The sequence below is a fragment of the Argentina anserina genome, chromosome 7 (genome assembly GCF_933775445.1).
Source record: "Argentina anserina chromosome 7, drPotAnse1.1, whole genome shotgun sequence".
Lineage (NCBI taxonomy): Eukaryota > Viridiplantae > Streptophyta > Magnoliopsida > Rosales > Rosaceae > Argentina > Argentina anserina.
Genome location: NC_065878.1, coordinates 13,848,008 through 13,867,443, shown reverse-complemented (window position 1 = coordinate 13,867,443; position 19,436 = coordinate 13,848,008). Strand labels below are relative to the sequence as shown.

The 19,436-nt window shown below is 35.2% G+C and overlaps 2 protein-coding genes and 1 pseudogene across 2 annotated transcripts; all 3 read right to left on the bottom strand.

The window, feature by feature from the left end:
* Window positions 1-576: 576 nt before the first annotated feature.
* Window positions 577-2,193, bottom strand: LOC126802758 ((+)-neomenthol dehydrogenase-like). The gene is made up of 4 exons (XM_050530452.1): window positions 2,089-2,193; window positions 1,749-1,995; window positions 1,504-1,578; window positions 577-1,227 (listed from the first exon to the last, which is right to left on the bottom strand). Exons 1-4 carry the CDS (start codon window positions 2,106-2,108, stop codon window positions 673-675), a joined length of 897 nt encoding a protein of 298 aa, XP_050386409.1. The 5' UTR covers window positions 2,109-2,193; the 3' UTR covers window positions 577-672.
* Window positions 2,194-2,367: 174 nt separating this feature from the next.
* Window positions 2,368-11,572, bottom strand: LOC126803612 ((+)-neomenthol dehydrogenase-like; annotated as a pseudogene).
* Window positions 11,573-13,163: 1,591 nt separating this feature from the next.
* LOC126802755 (NAD-dependent malic enzyme 59 kDa isoform, mitochondrial) lies at window positions 13,164-19,348 on the bottom strand. Its single transcript, XM_050530449.1, has 19 exons — window positions 19,026-19,348; window positions 18,630-18,726; window positions 18,378-18,496; window positions 18,119-18,286; window positions 17,719-17,847; window positions 17,479-17,539; window positions 16,940-17,043; window positions 16,773-16,856; window positions 16,562-16,668; window positions 16,346-16,448; window positions 15,949-16,056; window positions 15,734-15,799; window positions 15,409-15,481; window positions 15,228-15,314; window positions 15,019-15,073; window positions 14,861-14,932; window positions 14,203-14,265; window positions 13,831-13,945; window positions 13,164-13,543 (listed from the first exon to the last, which is right to left on the bottom strand). Exons 1-19 carry the CDS (start codon window positions 19,155-19,157, stop codon window positions 13,472-13,474), a joined length of 1,815 nt encoding a protein of 604 aa, XP_050386406.1. The 5' UTR covers window positions 19,158-19,348; the 3' UTR covers window positions 13,164-13,471.
* Window positions 19,349-19,436: the final 88 nt, after the last annotated feature.

The following is a 19,436-nucleotide window of genomic DNA, read 5'->3' as shown; positions in this document are numbered from 1 at the left end:
CTGAATTAGTGTACCATTTTTTGTTTCATCAACTCATTCCATTGATCCTTTCTATTCCCAATAATTGCATCAGGAATTCAGGATATATGTGCAGAATTAGAACGCCAATCTCGGAGGGATATATATACAGCTGCAGAGGTCCGCACCACTGTTTTGGTGCGGATTTTTATTTTTGCACCATTGTTCGATCGAATTTCCTCATCTCCACCATCTAGTATCTACATAATATTGTGTAGATCATCTCTGCAAACTTTCAGCTAATTTGTTGATCGTTAAGACCCTCAGAATTGTGTTTTTATGTTAAAAACATGAACAATTCATGTTTGACAGAATTCAGTCCGTCCATTGTGTTTTTGATTTTGAAGACCTTAACGATCACCAAATTGGCTGCAATTTTGCAGAGATGATCTACACAATATTATCTACATATTAGACGGTGAAGATGAGTAAATTCGACTGAAAAGTGGTTTACAAATGGAAATCCACACAAAAAACCATTGGTGCGGACCTCCATATTTGAGAAAAAAAAAAAATATATATATATATATATATATATATATATATCTCTCTTAAAACTTACAACATAAGTGATTCACAGAATCTTATTAATTTCAATCAGTTACAACTTACAACTGACATAAGTTGGCAGAATCTTATTATATCAATCTTCATTTAAAGACATGATACTTCAGAAAGGAAAAAGAAATTGCCTGTAGGGCCATCATTTGGGAGCAATGCTAAATTCACTACATTTGCAGCACCTTCTTCAACAGGCATGAAGCCGGTGTTACAATTTATATCTGTTTTGACATAGCCAGGACAGACGGAGTTGATGCGAAAACCAGGGTACCTTTTGGCTAGAATCCTTGTATATGCATTGATTGCTGCTTTTGAGACAGCATAACCGGGTGTAATGGAAGGCCAACCTTTGAGTAAACCCTTCTTGAAGTCATTTAGAAACTCTCTCAATACTTCATCTACAATCTCTTCGCTTAGGTTCTCAATATCAGTACTAAGAATTCCTTTCACTCGATCACTTGGTATGTTCTCCAGCTTTCCAACAGAGGATGAAACATTAACAATTATTGGTGAATCAGATAGCTGGAGGAGTGGTGTAAGTGCTTCAGCGGTCCTTTTAGCACCATAATAATTGATTTGCAAGCATTCTTCTGCCAACTCATAAGTTGAAGTAAACAACTTTTTGAAATCATCCAGCACTCCTGAGTCCTACATGAACCAATATGGAAAAGAATTATTTCTTTACGGTCTCTGCCGACCTTTAGCCATTAGTACGATGAATTAAGATTTAAGAAGAATCTGGTTGTCAATGGCTATCGATCGAATTGTGTAATATATTGGGAAATGAAAAGGATGCCTAGTAAACCTTGGTTTCTAAGTGTTGCTTCAGTGCGTAGACTATAGTTTCATAGAGTCTCATTGCTTCATTGTGTAGCAGTGAAAAAATAAAGAACTAATTATTGCAGCTTCAACATTAACACATACCATAGCACCAGATGCAGCTGCAGCTTTAAAACCATCAGCATCAATTATCGATCCAAGAGTCCCAGCATTGTTCACCTGTCAAAGTTCAACAACCAGAACTCTTATCCTTTGTTTTACCAACAAAGGGAAACCATAGCATTCACTCAATTGAATACATCTACGTACTACTATTGAGAAATGTAGTGTTGAACTATTGACGAGCTCAAGACCAAATTTTTCAATAAACGAGGTTCGATCAATCATACCAAAATATCAAGTTTCCCAAACTGAGTTTTTATGAACTCTGCTAGAGAAGCAATACTAGCAGGGTCAGCCACATCAAGTTGATGAAAAACTACTTGGCTTGAGAAGCCAGACTCTTTAAGTTTCTCAACAGCTTTAAGACCCCTCTTCTCATCTCTGGCAGTTAAGACCACAGTGAATCCCTTTGAGGCCAACTGCCTTACTGTTTCGAATCCGATACCCTTGTTTGATCCTGTCACAACTGCGTACCTGGAACATCACAAGTAGCAAGTTCAAGATCAGATAGGGAGAAGAAAAGGATGCCTACTATTTTAGATGCGTAGTAGCGGTACGTATTACTACCTCTTACGTGATTCTGCCATATATGATTAGATGTGAGAAAGAGGGGCTTCTGTTTTCTTTGAGATTTGGGACAGCTGAAGTCCGGAAGATAGTCGTCCTTAAAAAGCTATGAAGAAAATGGCGATTTGTTTGTTTGGACTTATTCAAGTCAACTATTAGTCCATAAAGAAAGAAGATTGTTGGACTAAACTTAGTTCGGTGACGCAAATGCATACGCTATTTGGAATTCGTCTATGAGGAAATTTAAAAACAAATGAATTGCCTTTTTGAGTCCATGAGTTCGGACCTTGAAGAATGAAGACATATTACACAACTGATTCACATAATTATCTGAGAAATAGGAGTGACACGATTGGCATAACTGAAAAACTTCGTTTAGAAACATGATACTTCAGATCGGACAAAGAATTGGCCTGTAGGACTATCATTAGGCAGCAATGCCAACTTCACGGGACTTTCAGCACCTTCTTCAACAGGCAAGATGCCGGTGTTGAAGTTTATATCTGTTTTGACATAGCCAGGGCAGACAGAGTTTACGCGAAAAGCAGGGAACTTCTTGGCTAAAATCCTTGTATAAGCATTCAATGCTACCTTTGAGATTGTATAGCCTGACAGGAAAGAAGCAGGCCCTTGCTCTCAAGTGAACCCTCCTTGAAGTCTTTTAGAAACTGTTTCAATACTACGTTGATACTCTCTTTGCTTAGGTTCTCAACATTACTAAGAACTGCTTTCACCTGATCACTTGGTATGTTCTCCAACTTCCCCATAGAGGATGAAACATTAACAATTCTTGGTGAATCAGATAAGCTGGAGGAGTGGAATTAGTTATTCAGTTGTTCTTTTGGCACCATAATAATTGATTTGCAAGCATTCTTCTGTTGACTCATAAGTTTCAGTCATGAACTTTTTCCAATCAATTTGTCCTCCTTCCTGCATGACTCAGTAAGAAAAAATAGAACTTATTCAATTACCGTCCCTTGAATTCTCAGTAAACCATTTCAGGAATTAACCCAAATAGACCTTTGGTCAAACCAAAGATCACACTACAATTGTCCCATTACTCCATTAATTCATTGTAATGAATCATTTAGTTGTAGGCTCCTTGTAGGTATACATTGAAATTGGGTAATATGCTGAGAAACAGATGAAGCGAAAGAGAAGCTAACAGCAACATAATCATCGAAGCTTTCATTTTATCGAAATTGAGTATGCCGTAAGGGACTAACAAAGAAATAAGTTCATGATGCCACAAATGAAACTGCCCCGATGCATTAGATTTCTCAGTCAACCAAGAACGATGAGTAACATTAATTGTTTATGGCAGAACCATAACAAGATGCACTACAAACGACGTCTTCCCCAAAAACTTCTTAATAGATCCCCACTAAAAGGGAAATCTATTTGCACCTAATGTTTTAAAAAACTCGCCTGAGGCTTAAAAAGCTTAAAGCTACTTACATAACGCCTCTGTTTTTCAGTCTGCACACCGAGGTTCACCTTTTACGCCTTATGTTACGTTTTTTTACGCCTTTTACGCATTTTACTACGCCTTAGAAAATAATCTTTTTAAGTATATTTTTATATTTATTTATATAATGTGTTTAATTTGAGGAAAACTATCTAAAACGTTTGGATTATGAATTTCATTATATCTAAATGCAATAAATTGGTAAGTTCTTATGTATATTTGTTCTTTTTGTATGTGTATAATTATATATTTACACATTTAACTACTAATTTTTTTATAACATAAGACTTACGCCTTATGCGCCTCAAGTTCTAAGGCTCAAGCTCTCAAGAAAACGCCTTGGGGTACGACTTTGCTTTTTAAAACATTGTTTGCACCAACCACCTTACCTTTTCAGAACTTCTTCACCCAATGAACATAATGTCACCAGGATATCGCTTATCATTGCATTAAAAACTAATCCCTCACGAGAAAACCCCTTATGCATTCAAGTCATTCCTAGCACATACAATACTTAAATAGAGGAATGAATTGAGAATACACACAAATGAAGGTTACTGACTTATTATGCATGACTAACCCCAATAATAATTAATATTTTAGGCACCATTACTTTGTTCAAACACTAGTGCCCAAGTTAACAACACGCATAAATTAACACAGTGACCCTGAAATCAAACAACTGCACATGATAGGTCCACAATGTGACCTAACATCCAAGCATGTCACAACAACCAAATCACATATAAGTATTCAAGAAGGCAAAGTTTGACTCAACCTAAAATCTAACTTCAAATATTCTCGTCCTACTAAAGCCTACCTAAAATTCTAAGTTCGTTTACCAAGCTAACATATTGACAACCTAACGTTCCAAACAACACCTCACACTATCGCATACCCAATGACATATCGGTACCGGAGAACATATGATGAGGGTCCGCTACAGTCAGGTCATCACTCTTGGATGGTACTAATTATCACCAAATTGCACCCAAAACTCTTATATCAACTGTGACAACCCTAAATTTTGAATAATAAAATTCAAAATTCAAGATGTGATAAACTCCGAAATAATTCTACACATTTAGAATTTATCTTACAATTATCTTGGAAATTAGGAACTGAGTTTGATACATACAACTCAGACCACCCAATTACATCACCAAATGTTTACAACTTGAAACCAAATGGAAATAGGAAGCTCACTCTAACTAGTTACAACTCTATGAAAACTACTAAGGCCATATCTTTACCCTCTAGCTATCACAATATCGTCAGTACCTTAACCCTGTTATCCCTCACCTGCAAGATCAACCACTACACCATGGATTGGTGCACTGAGTTGTAAACAAACAAACAAACCGGGTAAGCTCTAAAAGCTCGTATGAGTAAATTGAAAACTAAACATCATCATACACATAATAAATTCTCATATAAATACGATAATTAACAAAATAAAGGTTTCGAGATGGAACCACGAAAATTTCCACAAGGATGATCCGAAAAAGACACTCTCCTCCTATAACACTTCCACATGCATTTAGTAAATACTCGACAACTCATAGGCAAGTAGGAGGTATCAATTAACCCCACTTTCTAAACACACACTTAGCGTAATGATCAACATCATTACCCATAACACATAGGCAATCGGACTAGAGCTCTATTCGTACCCATTCACCCGACTAAGGTGTGGGTTATTTATGCCTAAAGATCCCCTTCACCACTAAGGAGGGATCATGATCTCCTTCGCCACATAAGAGGGATCAAAGATCTTCTTCGCCACTTTGGTGAGATCTCTCCTTAGTGGTGAATGAGATCTAGTATTTACATGTTAGAGGTGACTTGTTTATAAATTGACAGTTATCTTTTTAGTAGTAATCTATGAATGGTTGTGTGAAATTGTTTTTGCTTGTAATAGTCTTGTGACTAGGTGAAAACTAAGCGACGAGTCAAAAGTCAACTTTTGAGCCCTTGAAGACTTAGGGTGTGTTTGGCGCAGCTATGACTTATAAGATAAGTTGACTTATACTTATTTCTGAGAATAAGTTTCTGATAAGTTAAATAGCTGACTGTTTGGTAAACTTTCTTTTTAAGTGACTTTTAGTGGCATAAGTTGTGCAGAGTGTTTGGTAAACTTAAGCTGGCTTATGCTTTGTGTTGGTATAATGACAATTTTAGACACCAAAAAATTTAAATTTAAATTTTTTATTTTCCAAGAGTATATTTTCTTTCTTGATTCTTTGCAAATACAATATGAATTTTTAATTTCTTTTTTTTATCTATCACTACCCTTTTTCATTAGTATTTTAATTTTTACTTTCTCATTGACTTCTAGTAAAATTAATAAATGTTCTATGTTTTCTTATACTTAATAACAAAACACATTTGTCATTGACACAAATAATATGAAAAATATCTTAACACATCCAACTAAATTACAAAACCAAATAACAAAAGATATATTTCATTTTCATCAAATAATTTCATGTTATACGCGCACTCATCAAACTTTGAGTGATTTCATTTCTTATTGCTTCAATTTCCCGTGCATCATGACCATGCTCATTTTCCCCTCTATCCATCTCTACCTCATCATTTGGTATGTCAACCACCCTTTCTATCCAACGAACAAAATAGGCATTACGATTTGCATGTCTTCTTATATAATTATGAAGAGTCATGGTTGCAATAACAATTTTCACTTGTTTCTCAAATGAAAAACCTTGCATGTCCTTTAAAATCTTCCTCTCTTTTTTCAAACACCAAATGTTCATTCTACAACGCTTCTAAGAGAAGAGTGTGCTCGGTTAAATACCTCTTTTGCATTTCTTGGTTCTCACCCTTTGTATTGTTGAAAATGTTGTTTTAGACCTTTATAAGGTCCCAAATATCCATTCATCTGTGGGTAACCCGCATCTACCAATAATATTTTCCTATAAAATAACAAACAAATATCTGAAAAATAATTTTGTTTAGAAATAATTCAAAAAAAGTTGGAAAAAATGAAAGTAAATATTAAAATAAAGTACCTCTTGGCGGTTTTGGAAAATTCATGTTAGGATTTCCAATAACCGACTTGAACACCCTCGTGCCATGTGCTGACCCTTCCCAACCGGCGCATGCAAATATAAATTGCATATCGAAATTACAAACTGCCATAACGTTTTGTGTTGGGAATTCTTTTCTTCCAATATACGGAGTGGCATTTAGAGGAGATACTGAAGCGGGAATATGCACTCTATCAATAGCACTAATACAATCATTCAAATGTTATCACTCGTTAATTAATATAAATAATAAATTAACTTTATTAAAAATATTATAATTAAGTAACAAATTATTTTTACCTTAAAATGTGGCATGTATCTAGTATCTCTCATTATCTCTTGTGCAACACCATTAAATTCTGGATCCAAAGGCTTAATCATTTTATCACCAAATGAAGCAACTATATCTAATGCTTGCCCAAAATATCTACTAATGGTTTCACCCAAATGCATAAAGCGCTCTTGTGCATCTCTATTTCCACATCCATGTCCTAGCATATATACTAGCATTCCCACAACTTCAATATGACTTATTCTATTTGAACCCAATGTCCTAAACTTCAATAAACGAAAAAAAAAATACCTCCTTATCCATTCTAAATGCATTGTAATATCGACTTCCATGACCTTGTAAAACTTCCATTATCCACTTATTTCATGTTTGAGATGATGTCATGGAAGGATTTTTATGAATATAATTGTTATAATAATATTCAATTAGGAGACCATTGAGTTGTACAAATCACAAGAATGTCTCCTCATCGACTTCATCTTCTTCGGAACTGTCCATATGATCCTGCCAATATAAATTTACACTTGTAAAATATGTAGTTGTGAAGTAAAAGTAAATGCTACATATAAATCAAGCAACCTGCCCAAAACCATCCCTTAAAAAATGTAAACCAATGCATAAATTTGTCTAACTTTTGTTTTGTTAAAACAACCAAATAACATCCATAGAAACACACAATGTAAAGAGAAAAAACATACAATGCAAAGGAAAATATAAACCCTAAACGCAAACTTATTTTTCGGTCATCTCAAACTTCAACCACGCCAACTTCAAGTCGGGATCTTCCATAGTACAAAACATTTCTCTCTTTTCTTGATTTAGAAACAACCGAGTGCAAAAAAACCACAAGCTACTACCTTGTTCCGCCCCTGGTAACGAGCTAACTACCTTCATCACTTCTTTAATAGTGGTGTTGCTCCTAGAAGTTGCTGTACTTCTACTCTCAATTGCATCAGACATTCGATCTATTGTTTTGGCTAAAAGAGCCGCACCTCCCACCCTTCCAGGTCTTGTAGCCGAACCTTTGCCTTTTTTATCAACGACACTTCTTTTTCTTTTAGTAGAAGCGGGGGATGGGTCCACAGTATCCTCTGAATCACCATTTCCTTCAGGGTTTTCTTCTTCTAAAGGACTATTAGGAAAGGCAATGATGAACCTGGTGCATATGCATTCAAACCCGTGGCCGAGAGGAAAAAAGTTTGAGAGGAAAAAAGAAACTTTGCAACATTGCTTTCATCTTAGATAATTGAGAGGAAAAACGTTAAATTGTAAAAAAGAAAACCTCTCTTAGATAATTGAGAGGAAGATGAGATGAACACAAGGAAAAAAAAACAAACTGATTGAGATGTAAAAAAACATACCGCAATTTGGCGATTCCACCAAGAGTCCTCTGCAACAATGGTTTGGAGCCTTGGATCCTAGCCAAGCCTGGTATGTTTTGTTTTTAGATCTTTCCATAATTTCTATTCCCCCTTAAGAACATCAACTTTATTTTTCAATTGTTTTTTTGTATAATTTTTATTCGATTCTCTATTGAAATTACTTAGCACATTTTGCCATCCCTCTTTGCTCAAATGACTATTTGGTTGATTATTAGCCTCCACCTCCTTGATAACTAAGTCACAAAGTAGGTCTATTAATATCGGATTCCATACGGCTGATCCCATCTATATAAACATGAGGATTTACATAAATAAACATGAAACATACAAACATATATAAATTTGTACATGTATATATCTAAGTTCAAAAATCCAAGCAGGAAATTCTGTACATTTCGGAATTGATTTAATTCATACTCGGTACATTCAATGAAAATCACTTTCCACATATAGCTTCAATTTTGTTTTACACCATTATCAACTACTACACTGCACCATTGCTGCTATTTTTCTTTGCATATTTTACCCTTTGATTCAATTGATTATACTAAACAATAAAACATAGGATGAAGTCATAAAGTTATCACTTTCCATGTGCAATTAGAGATGTAGATAATGAGGAGCTCCATAGTTTCTTTTTAAGGAATATCACTATTCTCGGTATCCATCTAAAATTAATAACATTGTGAAGCATTTTATTGTTCCTACTTGGGTAAGCAAGAAACTAATGATCTGCATGTGTCTTCTATGTTACAGTTCACATGAGTTGATACTGAATCCTGGAGATCTTTTCTACATGGCTGATGTTCAAGTATCTTAGTGTTCTTCATTTTGGTCCAGGACGTTAGTTGTTCTTATATAGTACATAAATATGCATAGCACATATGAACTATGATGATCTCTATTATGTATATATATATATATATATATATATAAACTAATAGAATACAATACAGATAGATAAAAGAATTTTAAGTGTTTATCCTAGCTGTGCTACAATATCCATCTTTTGGTTGGTCTTATTCAGTATCATTTATAAGATTTTCGAACAACAAGAGTATAGCTTGGAAAAATATTACTTAGGATTATCGTTGCACAGTGAAATTTCCTTAGCCTTCTAACTCTGGATGAGAAGTTTGTACTTATGTCATCATGATAAATGGTCTCATCAGTACTTAATTGACTAAACAGATTCATGATTACACATTAATCTTACTCATGGGTTGACTAACATAATTATTCAATTTACTAAAATTTCTTCTTTGAAAACATCGTAACCCCGGATATCCTTAGATCAATATTGTAGTTCTGATTCGTAAGCCGCATTATAGACACTTATTATGTTTTTGGTGTTTGTCCAAATAGGTTTTAATCAGAATATTTAGAGCTTGATAATGCACCAAATTATTGAAAATAACACTATCAAAAAGATAACAGTTTGTATACTGCATCAAATGAGGTGATTATTTGAAGTCATGGGACTTAGAACATTATTGATCATAGGACATAGTATGATGGATTCCAAAGTTAAGCGTTTTTTCTTATTTGATGTGGGCTTTTCCCATTTAGACAGTTCATCTACAAACTGGAATACCAGAATATTTGAAAAAGTTGCAACTTGCATGTATTTGCAAGTCTGAAACTAGATGAGATGATCTAGCTTCATCTCAACTAGCTACTTGAGCTTATTTTCATCATATGTTTATAGGATTTTATACTTTCAATTTTTCATCTTTGCATCTCAGGCTCTCAGCTATTAGCGTCTTTGAAATCATTTGAAACAAAGTGGGCAAAGCAATTTTTACATACTACAAGTTTTGTACAAAAGAAAATGGAGCAACCACCTTTGTGTATATATAGGGGCAACTACACTGTATTTGGCTGTAACTAGGATAAACTCTTTTCTGGACAATGAAGCCATATCAAACTAGCTACTATGGTAATTGCATAACAAGTGATTCTATTTTTCCTTTTATGCATATGTAACAAGTGAATTCTCTCTCTCTCTCTCTCTCTCTCTCTCTCTCTCTCTCTCTCTCTCTCTCTCTCTCTCTCTCTCTCTCTCTCTCTCTCTCTCTCTCTCTCTCTCTCTCTCTCTCTCTCATGTTTTGGCTAGAACATTGTAATGCAACATGATTATACCACCTAGAATCAAACTGTAGCAAAGCCCAGAAAACACTTGTAAAGAAATTCAATTTCAAAGACAGAAACACTAGATCTCGCACATATATAATTTCAATCTCTAATCAAAACCCATAAACAAAAAGAGAAGAAATGAGGAACAAGGGGAAGAAATGAGTTGTTTACCTCTTGAGCAGCTGTAAACCTCAACAATGAAAGGGAGAACTAAAAAATGGAGGCACACCAGGAGACTACCACGAAACAAAAGAGAAATGGAGGCGCTCTTTTATTCGCATGTAGGTTTTCTGTTCAGCTGAGCTTTTATATTGGTAAGTTAGTAATTTTCAGCTATAGTCATGTGTACCCAATGTAATTTTTAAAGTTCACTTAATTCGCGAAACGGAAACGCGGTGACTTATAATTATAAGGAATGAGTCACTAACTTTTGCTTATCCCTCATAAATGACTTAGGCTTCTAAGATAAGTAAGTTCTTTGTGCCTTTACCAAACGGTTGTTCTCCTCATCTTATAAGCTAAGGAGCTTATAAGCTCCCCCAAATGCGCACTTAATCGTTTTTCAAGCTTTTGATTCTTGGAATCGATTCGACTTCAAACAACAACTAAATCGAAAGTGTAAAATGCGATTTTACTCAAATCACCATTTAATAATTTTGGAGAAATTACAAGAAATACGAATTGAAAATTCTGGTTATTACATAATCTAACTGTATCTAATGACATTTTCATCCATGTATAAGTACTGAGAAAGATAGTATCGATGAGCTTGATTTCAGAGACAGAAACTATTCAAGAAATGAGCTTGGATCATACCAAAATATCAAGTTTCACGAACTAGGTTTTAATGAATTGTGCTAAAGAAGCAATGCTAGCAGGGTCAACCACATTAAGTTGATGATACACCACTTGGCCTGAAAAACCACTCCTTCCATTTCTCAACAGCTTCAAGGCCCTTCTTGTCATCTCTAGCAATTAGCACCACAGTGATTCCATTTGAAGCCAACTGCCTTGCTGTTTCAAATCCGATTCCTTTTGTTTGATCCTGTCACAACTGCATACCTGGATAACACAAAGAAGCAAATTCAGGAGGGAACAGAAGAAACTGCTGAATGATGTTGTAGCAGTAGTACTATCACATAGTTGATTTTGCCATTGATGATTTGACGGGGACGGACTTGTGTTGTGAGATTTGGGCACTCCTTCAATGAAGCCGTTGAAAACCTTGATTCCTGTAACGGAGTTGTTTGTGCCGATTTGCTTTGGCTCAGTTTGGGACAGTTGTGCTGTGAGTAAAATGAATTTTGAGTCTGCTGTGAGTAAAAAGACTTTTGGATTTGCTGTGAGAGAAATCAGTTAAGGTGTTTAGTAAAATATTTTCAAAAGTATTGTGAGAACGAAAAGTTATTTTTGGTGTTTAGTAAATTGTAAGTAAACAGTGCTCTTGAGTTGATAAAATTACACAAATGATAAAAAAAAAGTTCTTAAGATTATTACCATGATTATATTGAATATTAATTAACTAAATTATATAGACTATGGTTTTTCATTATTTTGGTAAAATATTTTACAATTGTACTAAATACAAAAGCTATCTAAAAAGGTAACAACTACAAATGGATGTCGTGATCTCAATTAACTATTTATATGTTGACGAAATTGATATATATATATATATACAGTCCCTATCCAGAGTGAAGGTTCACTCTGAAGTTTCAGAGTGAAGTTCCAATTTTGGCACACTTTTCGGTCAAATTTTTTCAGTATAAGCGATTCAATATTTAGGTATGCTATTCAAGATCATCTCTACAAAATTTCATCTAATTCGGACATCGTTAAGGTATTGAAATTAGATTAAATCAATGAATGAATTAAAACTGATCAACGTGAACCGTTCGTGTAAATCTCAATTTTGAAAGCTCAAATCATTGTCAAATTGGATGAAACTTTATAGAGATGATCTTGAATAGCATATCTAAATATTGAATCACTTATAGTGAAAAAATTTGACCGAAAAGTGTGCCAAAATTGGAACTTCACTCTGAAACTTCAGAGTGAACCTTCACTCTGGATATGGACTGTATATATATATATATATATATATATATATATATATATATATATCAAAGTCTAAATTTATGTTTAACATTTTTTTAAGGAAATATCTTTAACATTTAAATCTACCTTAAATCTAATATAATATATAATCATTATTATCTACCTTAAAGCTAAATCATTATTATATATGTATTAAACACTTTCTTCTTTGTTCTCTCCCGTGTTTTCCAAAAACTCGGTGTTTTTTTTCAAAAACGGCTTTTTAAGTTTCAAAAGTACCATGAACCTAGCTTTTGAATTTCAGCTGTTGGGGAAATCTATTCTAACCAAAAGCAGTCCCAAAATCTATACTAAACTGGGCCTTTGTCCGAACCATAAACAAATAGGTTTGATGGACTTTAGCATAGAGTTTTAGACAATTTTGTGGTGAAAATAAGGACCGGCTGGCTGTTTTTGAATGAAGGTCTAACAAATGAATAGACCATAGCATTACTTTCCATGAGTTCAAATCTTGACATCATAACCCAAATTTTGTAAACTTGTTGCTCCATACTATAGAATGACTGTCCCAAATTCGAAGCTTTGGGTAGCATTAACATGGAGCTTTGAACATTAACTCTCGCACATACAGATCTCAAATGTTTTAAAGGTAATACTAAGTTCAGGGTAATATATGTCTGGCATAAGCATTGCACAATAGAACAAACGTTTGTATATGCAAATAGAACAATTACACTGCAGTAATAGTAAATTTAGTCGCTAAAAATATATATCAGCAATGTTTTGTTCAAAGATGTGGGTTTCTTATCAGATGAGTCGTGGGGGCATCATTCCTGTTTCACTCCTATCCTACTACTTCTCAGAGCTCATAAATTATGAATTGAGATGGTGGTACCAAGAATAAGTTGCTTGGCTGCAAAAAATAGTAGAAATCTAAGTTCCAAAATGACAGCCGGGAAGGAAGTGATAAGTCATGTACTGCATGTGATGCCAAGTCTCATTTTTCATGAACAAGAGGGCTGTAAATAGGGAACCACATATTGCGACTCACATATTCCACCGTCTCCTCCTGCAACCAATAGGTAAAACCCAAACAAATTCAAGCGTATTAGAATTGGTTCCAAATTTGCAAGAGAACATTATTCTAGCATCCAATCATCTCTCCCTCGAACTTTACCCTCCTAGGATTCTGTAATTTTCTTAATTTCAAGTAGAGCAACTTAGCAGTGTATCATAATCACTGTTATTCTACCAGATGTCTATGGTTTTAAATCTGATTTTGCCACACGATTTTGGCAGACTGATTAGAAGAGAGCTTCTTGTTCTGTTCAACAAAGATTGAGTAGAAGTTCGTACTTTTGACATGTGTGATAGCTCTCTAGGCCCCACTTCACAATGTCCTTCTGCTAAATCTTCTGCAACAGCCACACGCGCAACAGCAGCTCCAACCTCTGCTGTAAGATCTCGAATACTGCACCATGGACAATGCAGCAATAAGATATTATGGATTCAACAAATTGCATGATCCTGCTCACTTAAGACCCTTTATCTAGTTTGAACTGTATTGTTAAATGATTAGGATAATTTAACAATAGACTCTAGCAGCAAAAAAAAAATTTTGAGGAGATAATACCAATTGCTAAAAGTATGGATGTTCCTGAATGACAATGATAAGGCATTTTAACAAGCTATTTAATAAAGTGATACACAAGGAGCTGGGAATATTACCAATCAATGGATGGATATAAAATACCCTTTCGGATATCCTCGTCTGTCATATATGAAGCAAGGCTGGACATGAGAGAATCATTTGTGTCAGCAATTAATTGCAAAAGAGTCTCATAGTGTCATTTCGTATTGATGTAATGCATGATGGATCTTAACTACAAGACGTAACAATAAAATAGTTGTGTGAATTTTGTGCAACAAGATTGGGAATAGAATGAATGTAACAAGCTGGCTTCAGAATCTTCAAGACCACTAATACATAAATGACTTTGTGAGCATGAGAAGGAAATAAGTTATGCATATCCTATTAGCATGAAAATGTATTCAGTAAACAACTAATTAATTAATCATAGTATAATAAACATCCAACCCCATAAATGAAGTATCAAGACAAGGTATTTTTTTTTATTGTTGTTGTATCTTTAAAAAATAAATTAAGATGCCCAGTTAAAAGTAAACTCACGTAAAGATCCAGGAATACCTGTCATCTAGGCTTACCGAAGCCATGAAAACTTCCTGCCCAATTTTGAGGGAAATTTTTTTTTTCTTTCTTTGTTTTCTTGAATAAAAAGGTATGAATTATGTTATGAATGCAGATTGCTCAGATAAATTAAACAATCATATTGAATTCTCATATTATAAAATCTTGTGTACTAACCATTCAGATGCTGCTTGCAACATGCCATCTGATATCAAACGAGCACCTGAAAGAAGTGCTCCTAAACCAATCCTGAATTGGAAGCAACCGAGTCTAATTGTCAAGGTGAAGAACATAATTAATTAGAAACAAAAACAATAGAATGTGGGATAACTAACCCTGGAAACAGGTACATGTTGTTTGCTTGATTTACATGGCCTATCTTTCCATTGCCTGCCAACATTAATGAATAGCTATTGTCAGACTAACTCAAGGGGCAACTAAGAAAGTAAGAATCCAAAACTTTAATCACTTGGCTCCAACATTGATAAAATTGCATGTTTCCAAAATTATCCATACCAGAAAGACAAAGTAAGAAGGAACCTACCCAGATCAACATTCTCAAAGGGGCTTCCACTTCCGAAGATTATGTGTTCACCAGCATGCTTAAAGGCATCCTCAGCAGTACACTCAGCTATTTCATCCATAAAGACAAAAGCGGGTGAATCAGCCACCAAAACTAGATGAGCGGAGAAAACTGAGATTTGACAAGGCTTAAAGGAACCAACCATTCATGGTTGGATTTGACATAGCAAAAATAGCAGGTTTGATTGAATCAGATTCTCTCATTGCTTTAAGCACCTAGGATGAAAAGCCACAGAATATGATAGCTATAAGTAACTAACTCAAAGACAAGACAAATAATTTCCCATTGTCAGGCAAGACATAGACAGTATGCAAGAAAGTTGGTTGCTGATACAAGTTTCAATCCAGTTTAGTAAAATACAGCACTTAAAGGAAAGCCATAGGTTTCCAAATGGCGCACATCCACACAGAATCAACCCATCTTCAGATAATGTAAGTGAGTATTGCAAGATATAAAGAAACGCTAACCTCCTCATTAAAGACACCACCAACTCCGGACAAACCGAGAAGAACATGAGGCTTGATCTTTTTAACCTGAACAAAGTAAAGCTCTGACCAGTTACACTTTTTAACACTACTGTATTAATCAAGAAAGCATTTAATACTAGCAACTGGTTTGGTTTTCCATAAAATCTATCTACTTTCTCTAACAGGGAGTTTAAATGAAGTCCTCTGAGATTTACCACTTCAAGTAGACTAGCTCCCTCCCTAAGCCCTTCAATCTCGGCTGGATCTCTAGCAAAGGGTGCCGCCATTGGATCAAGTGTTTTCCTCTCTTTTGTGACTAGACCCTGCACTCAAAATATAAAAGGAAAATGAGAATCATATCAATAAAATGCCGCATGCCAAAAGGTGCTTAGAATGAAGTTAATTACGCATCCCTATTTTTCACACGAAGAGAGTGCAACATCATGATAATGTAAGTGAATGTTCACGGCAATAAGCGATAACAGATGACAAGACCATAACTACATTGAACAATAATTTGCTGAACATGTGATCCTGCTAACATAGTGCAATAGAGCTATTAATCATCAAAAAAGGAATGCACAAACTTGGAGAAAAAGGATACAACCATACATCTTTATCAAGCAGAAAAAACGGATTTTTGGCAGCAGCTCCACTGTTCTTTGCCATTCTTTTAACGGCCTGTACAGCCATGCTAAGAACACCAAGTCCAGCACTGAAAGACATCATAGTACTGAAAGGATCAATAAGTACCCAAATGATAGACAAAACCAAATAATATCATAGCCCAATATATGGCTTCAGACACCAAAAAAAAAAATCAATAACCTTCCAGCTCCCACAACAACTATCTTTTGGTTCACAATGTCTGCTAATGGTCGACCTTGGGCTCTAACAGTTCCTAGTATTCCTGCAAGTGCAACACCAGCAGTTCCCTACAAGAAATGAAGCACAACTATCAGTGGTACCGACTTCAATTTACCAGCATATGTATAAATAAATTCATAAAAGATAGAAAAATATCACAACGTGGAATTACCTGTATATCATCATTAAATGTGCAAAACTTTTTACGGTAACGTTGCAGCGTTTCAAAAGCCCATTTCATTTGAAAATCCTCAAACTGATAAATGTAAAATGCCTTAAGTTACAAGACAGGGGAAACTAGAGTAATTTAAAAGGAGAGTACTTCTCAAAAACGTAGACCTGCACAATGGCCTTGGGCCAACGTTTATGAACGGCTTCCATGAACTCATCAACAATTGATATGTACTCTTCTCCTTCCAACCTAGGTTGTCGAAGTCCTAGATCTATCAAACTAAAATCATGAGAAAGAGGTATCCTCATGATATAAGCTAAAGATTTTTATAAAGTTATTAAGTCCAGTCATACAATTCCAAAAAAAAAATTTCAAAAATTCATTGAAATATAATAAAATCAAATATAAATCAACAAGAGTTCATGAAAGAAAGCTAAAAGAAACAATCTACCATGATTGTGATGATTTTTTTAATTCATGCAAATTTTGAATTAATCAGGGTATATCAGTACAGTACACTTGAAGAATAGACAGGACAGATAATCAGTATCATTACTCTGTAATCAGCTGAGACTACAGTAGCCTTGGATCGAATAAATTGATAGGGAAGTACATGATCAATAAAAATTCAAGAAATGAACTTAAAAAAAAAACATGAAGGAACCATGCAGAAAATGGATAGATCTATAAGCTCGAATCTACTTACAAAGACGATCTTCAAGTAGTTTTTTATTGTTGGTACCAACATCAAGCATAACTGGCAGTATCTGTAGAAGAGGTTTACAGGTCAGGTGTTAAAAAGTACAGTATATTCTTATGACTAAATGATGTGCAAAATGTAACTCCAATCCATTAGACAATCAAAATCATACACAAGGATGACTGAGTAGATACATGCACGTGTGTGTGTGTGTGTGGATAGATAGACAGAGAGAGAGGAGCATACTTTCTGTGGATTAATACCAGCTGCAGCAACATACATATCAAGTTTTCCAATTGGTATTCCAATTCCTTGAACTCCAAGGTCACCTAAGCCAAGAATACGACTGCCATCTGTAATGACGATCATTTCTACCTGTATGATAGGGTAGTGTACCAAAATCAACAAAAGAAGCAACATAACTTATTGAAATAAGGGAATTGAATCATTTGCTCATAGCAGCATTCTCAAATCGTAACTATAAAGAATATTTACAACACAGGTACATGATGGATTTGATAAGCAGTGGAAGTTGTTGGGTCCTCTATGGAAACAAATAGGTCAAGGATAGGAAAGGTTTTAGGCCATTGCTTAAAGACACGTTCCATCTTTCTCAAAAAAAAGAAACAAATACCATAGCACATACCTGATCAGCAGGCCAATTGTAGATCATAGACATCATCTCCCCTTTATCCTTTGCACTGAAATACATTCCCCGCGGGCGTCTAAACAGCCCCGAATAATTTTGGCACACTAATCCAACTGTAGGTGTGTAAATGATAGGAGCAAAGTCCTTTATGTTGTCTATAAGAGCCTGGAACCAAAATCAATAGAATCCTCAATTACATCCTAATATTATACAGTGCTTTTCAGTATCTACAAGCTGGAACCAAAACCAAACTTACGCGGTAGTATAAAGTCTCGTTCCTGTCGTGCAGTCTATTTAAGATCCTCCACTTTGCCAAGGCAACGACATCTTCTGGTAGTCCCCTAGTGTTTTTCTCCAGTGACCGATACGACTCCACTGAAAATTCAAATCACAATGCCGTTAGCTGCTGAAGCCTCTTTGCCATTACAACTAGAAATATCAACTCCGGTAGTAAGCAATTCCTACTACATTTATCTAAAAATAAGTTGCAATTTGAGAGATAACTTACTGAAACGAGCATATTGCTGCTCAAAAGAGATCACACGCGGCGGAAGAAGACCTCTAAGTCCTAATCGATCTCTTTCGGTGAGAGGAAATCCAGTATCCTGCTCTTGACAACAACAAAGCATCCAGAACAGAATCAAAACTACGCCAAATTAAAAGTTAGAAATTAAAAAATAAAAGCAGTCCAAAACTATACAGCATTGAATTTACATCATCCACTTCACTAATGACACTTAATCACACACAAAACCAAACTAAAACAGAAAATCATATAAGAATAACCTTCAAAATTTTACTAATCATCATCATAAACTAAAATAGGCTAAAGAATCATCCAAAAGTCAAGATCATCACAATGCCTAGTAAAAACGAAAATGAAGGATTGACGAGATGACCGGACCTTGTTAAACCAGGGATCGTGGAGAATATCAGCGCCGCGCTTGTGAACGATGCAAGGGCCGGGAATCGCCGTCGACAAAGTCCTCGTCGATCGGCTCAGCCGCGACGCCGCGAATCGCGACACCTTCCACATTCTTCCAAAACCCTAACAAACTCACTCCAGCAGCACAAAAGTCTCTCAGTCACAGAGAGAGAATGAGTCTCAGAGTGAAAGCTTCAAATCCATGTGATGAGCTCAGAGAGAGAATTGGATTTAACCAAAAACCGAAGGCCAATGCTTTTCACTGACTGTGACTATCTGCGCTCTATTTATACTGATCGAATTTTCTTTATTTGATGAAAATTTAAAAACAAGAAAAAAAAATAAAAATTGGTCTGTGAAAAAAGAAGCATACTGGGGAAGTTGGACGAA

Coding starts and splice junctions, on each gene's coding strand:
- LOC126802758 (XM_050530452.1), bottom strand. CDS start 2,108: ATGGCAGAATCACGTAAGAG. Junction 1,996..2,088: donor ATGGCAGAATCACGTAAGAG/GTAGTAATACGT, acceptor GTGATGTTCCAG/GTACGCAGTTGTGACAGGAT. Junction 1,228..1,503: donor CAGCTGCATCTGGTGCTATG/GTATGTGTTAAT, acceptor TGGTTCATGTAG/GACTCAGGAGTGCTGGATGA.
- LOC126802755 (XM_050530449.1), bottom strand. CDS start 19,157: ATGTGGAAGGTGTCGCGATTCGCGGCGTCGCGGCTGAGCCGATCGACG. Junction 17,044..17,478: donor ACTACTTGAAGATCGTCTTT/GTAAGTAGATTC, acceptor TTAGTTTGATAG/ATCTAGGACTTCGACAACCT. Junction 15,315..15,408: donor GTCAAATCCAACCATGAATG/GTTGGTTCCTTT, acceptor TGGATGAAATAG/CTGAGTGTACTGCTGAGGAT.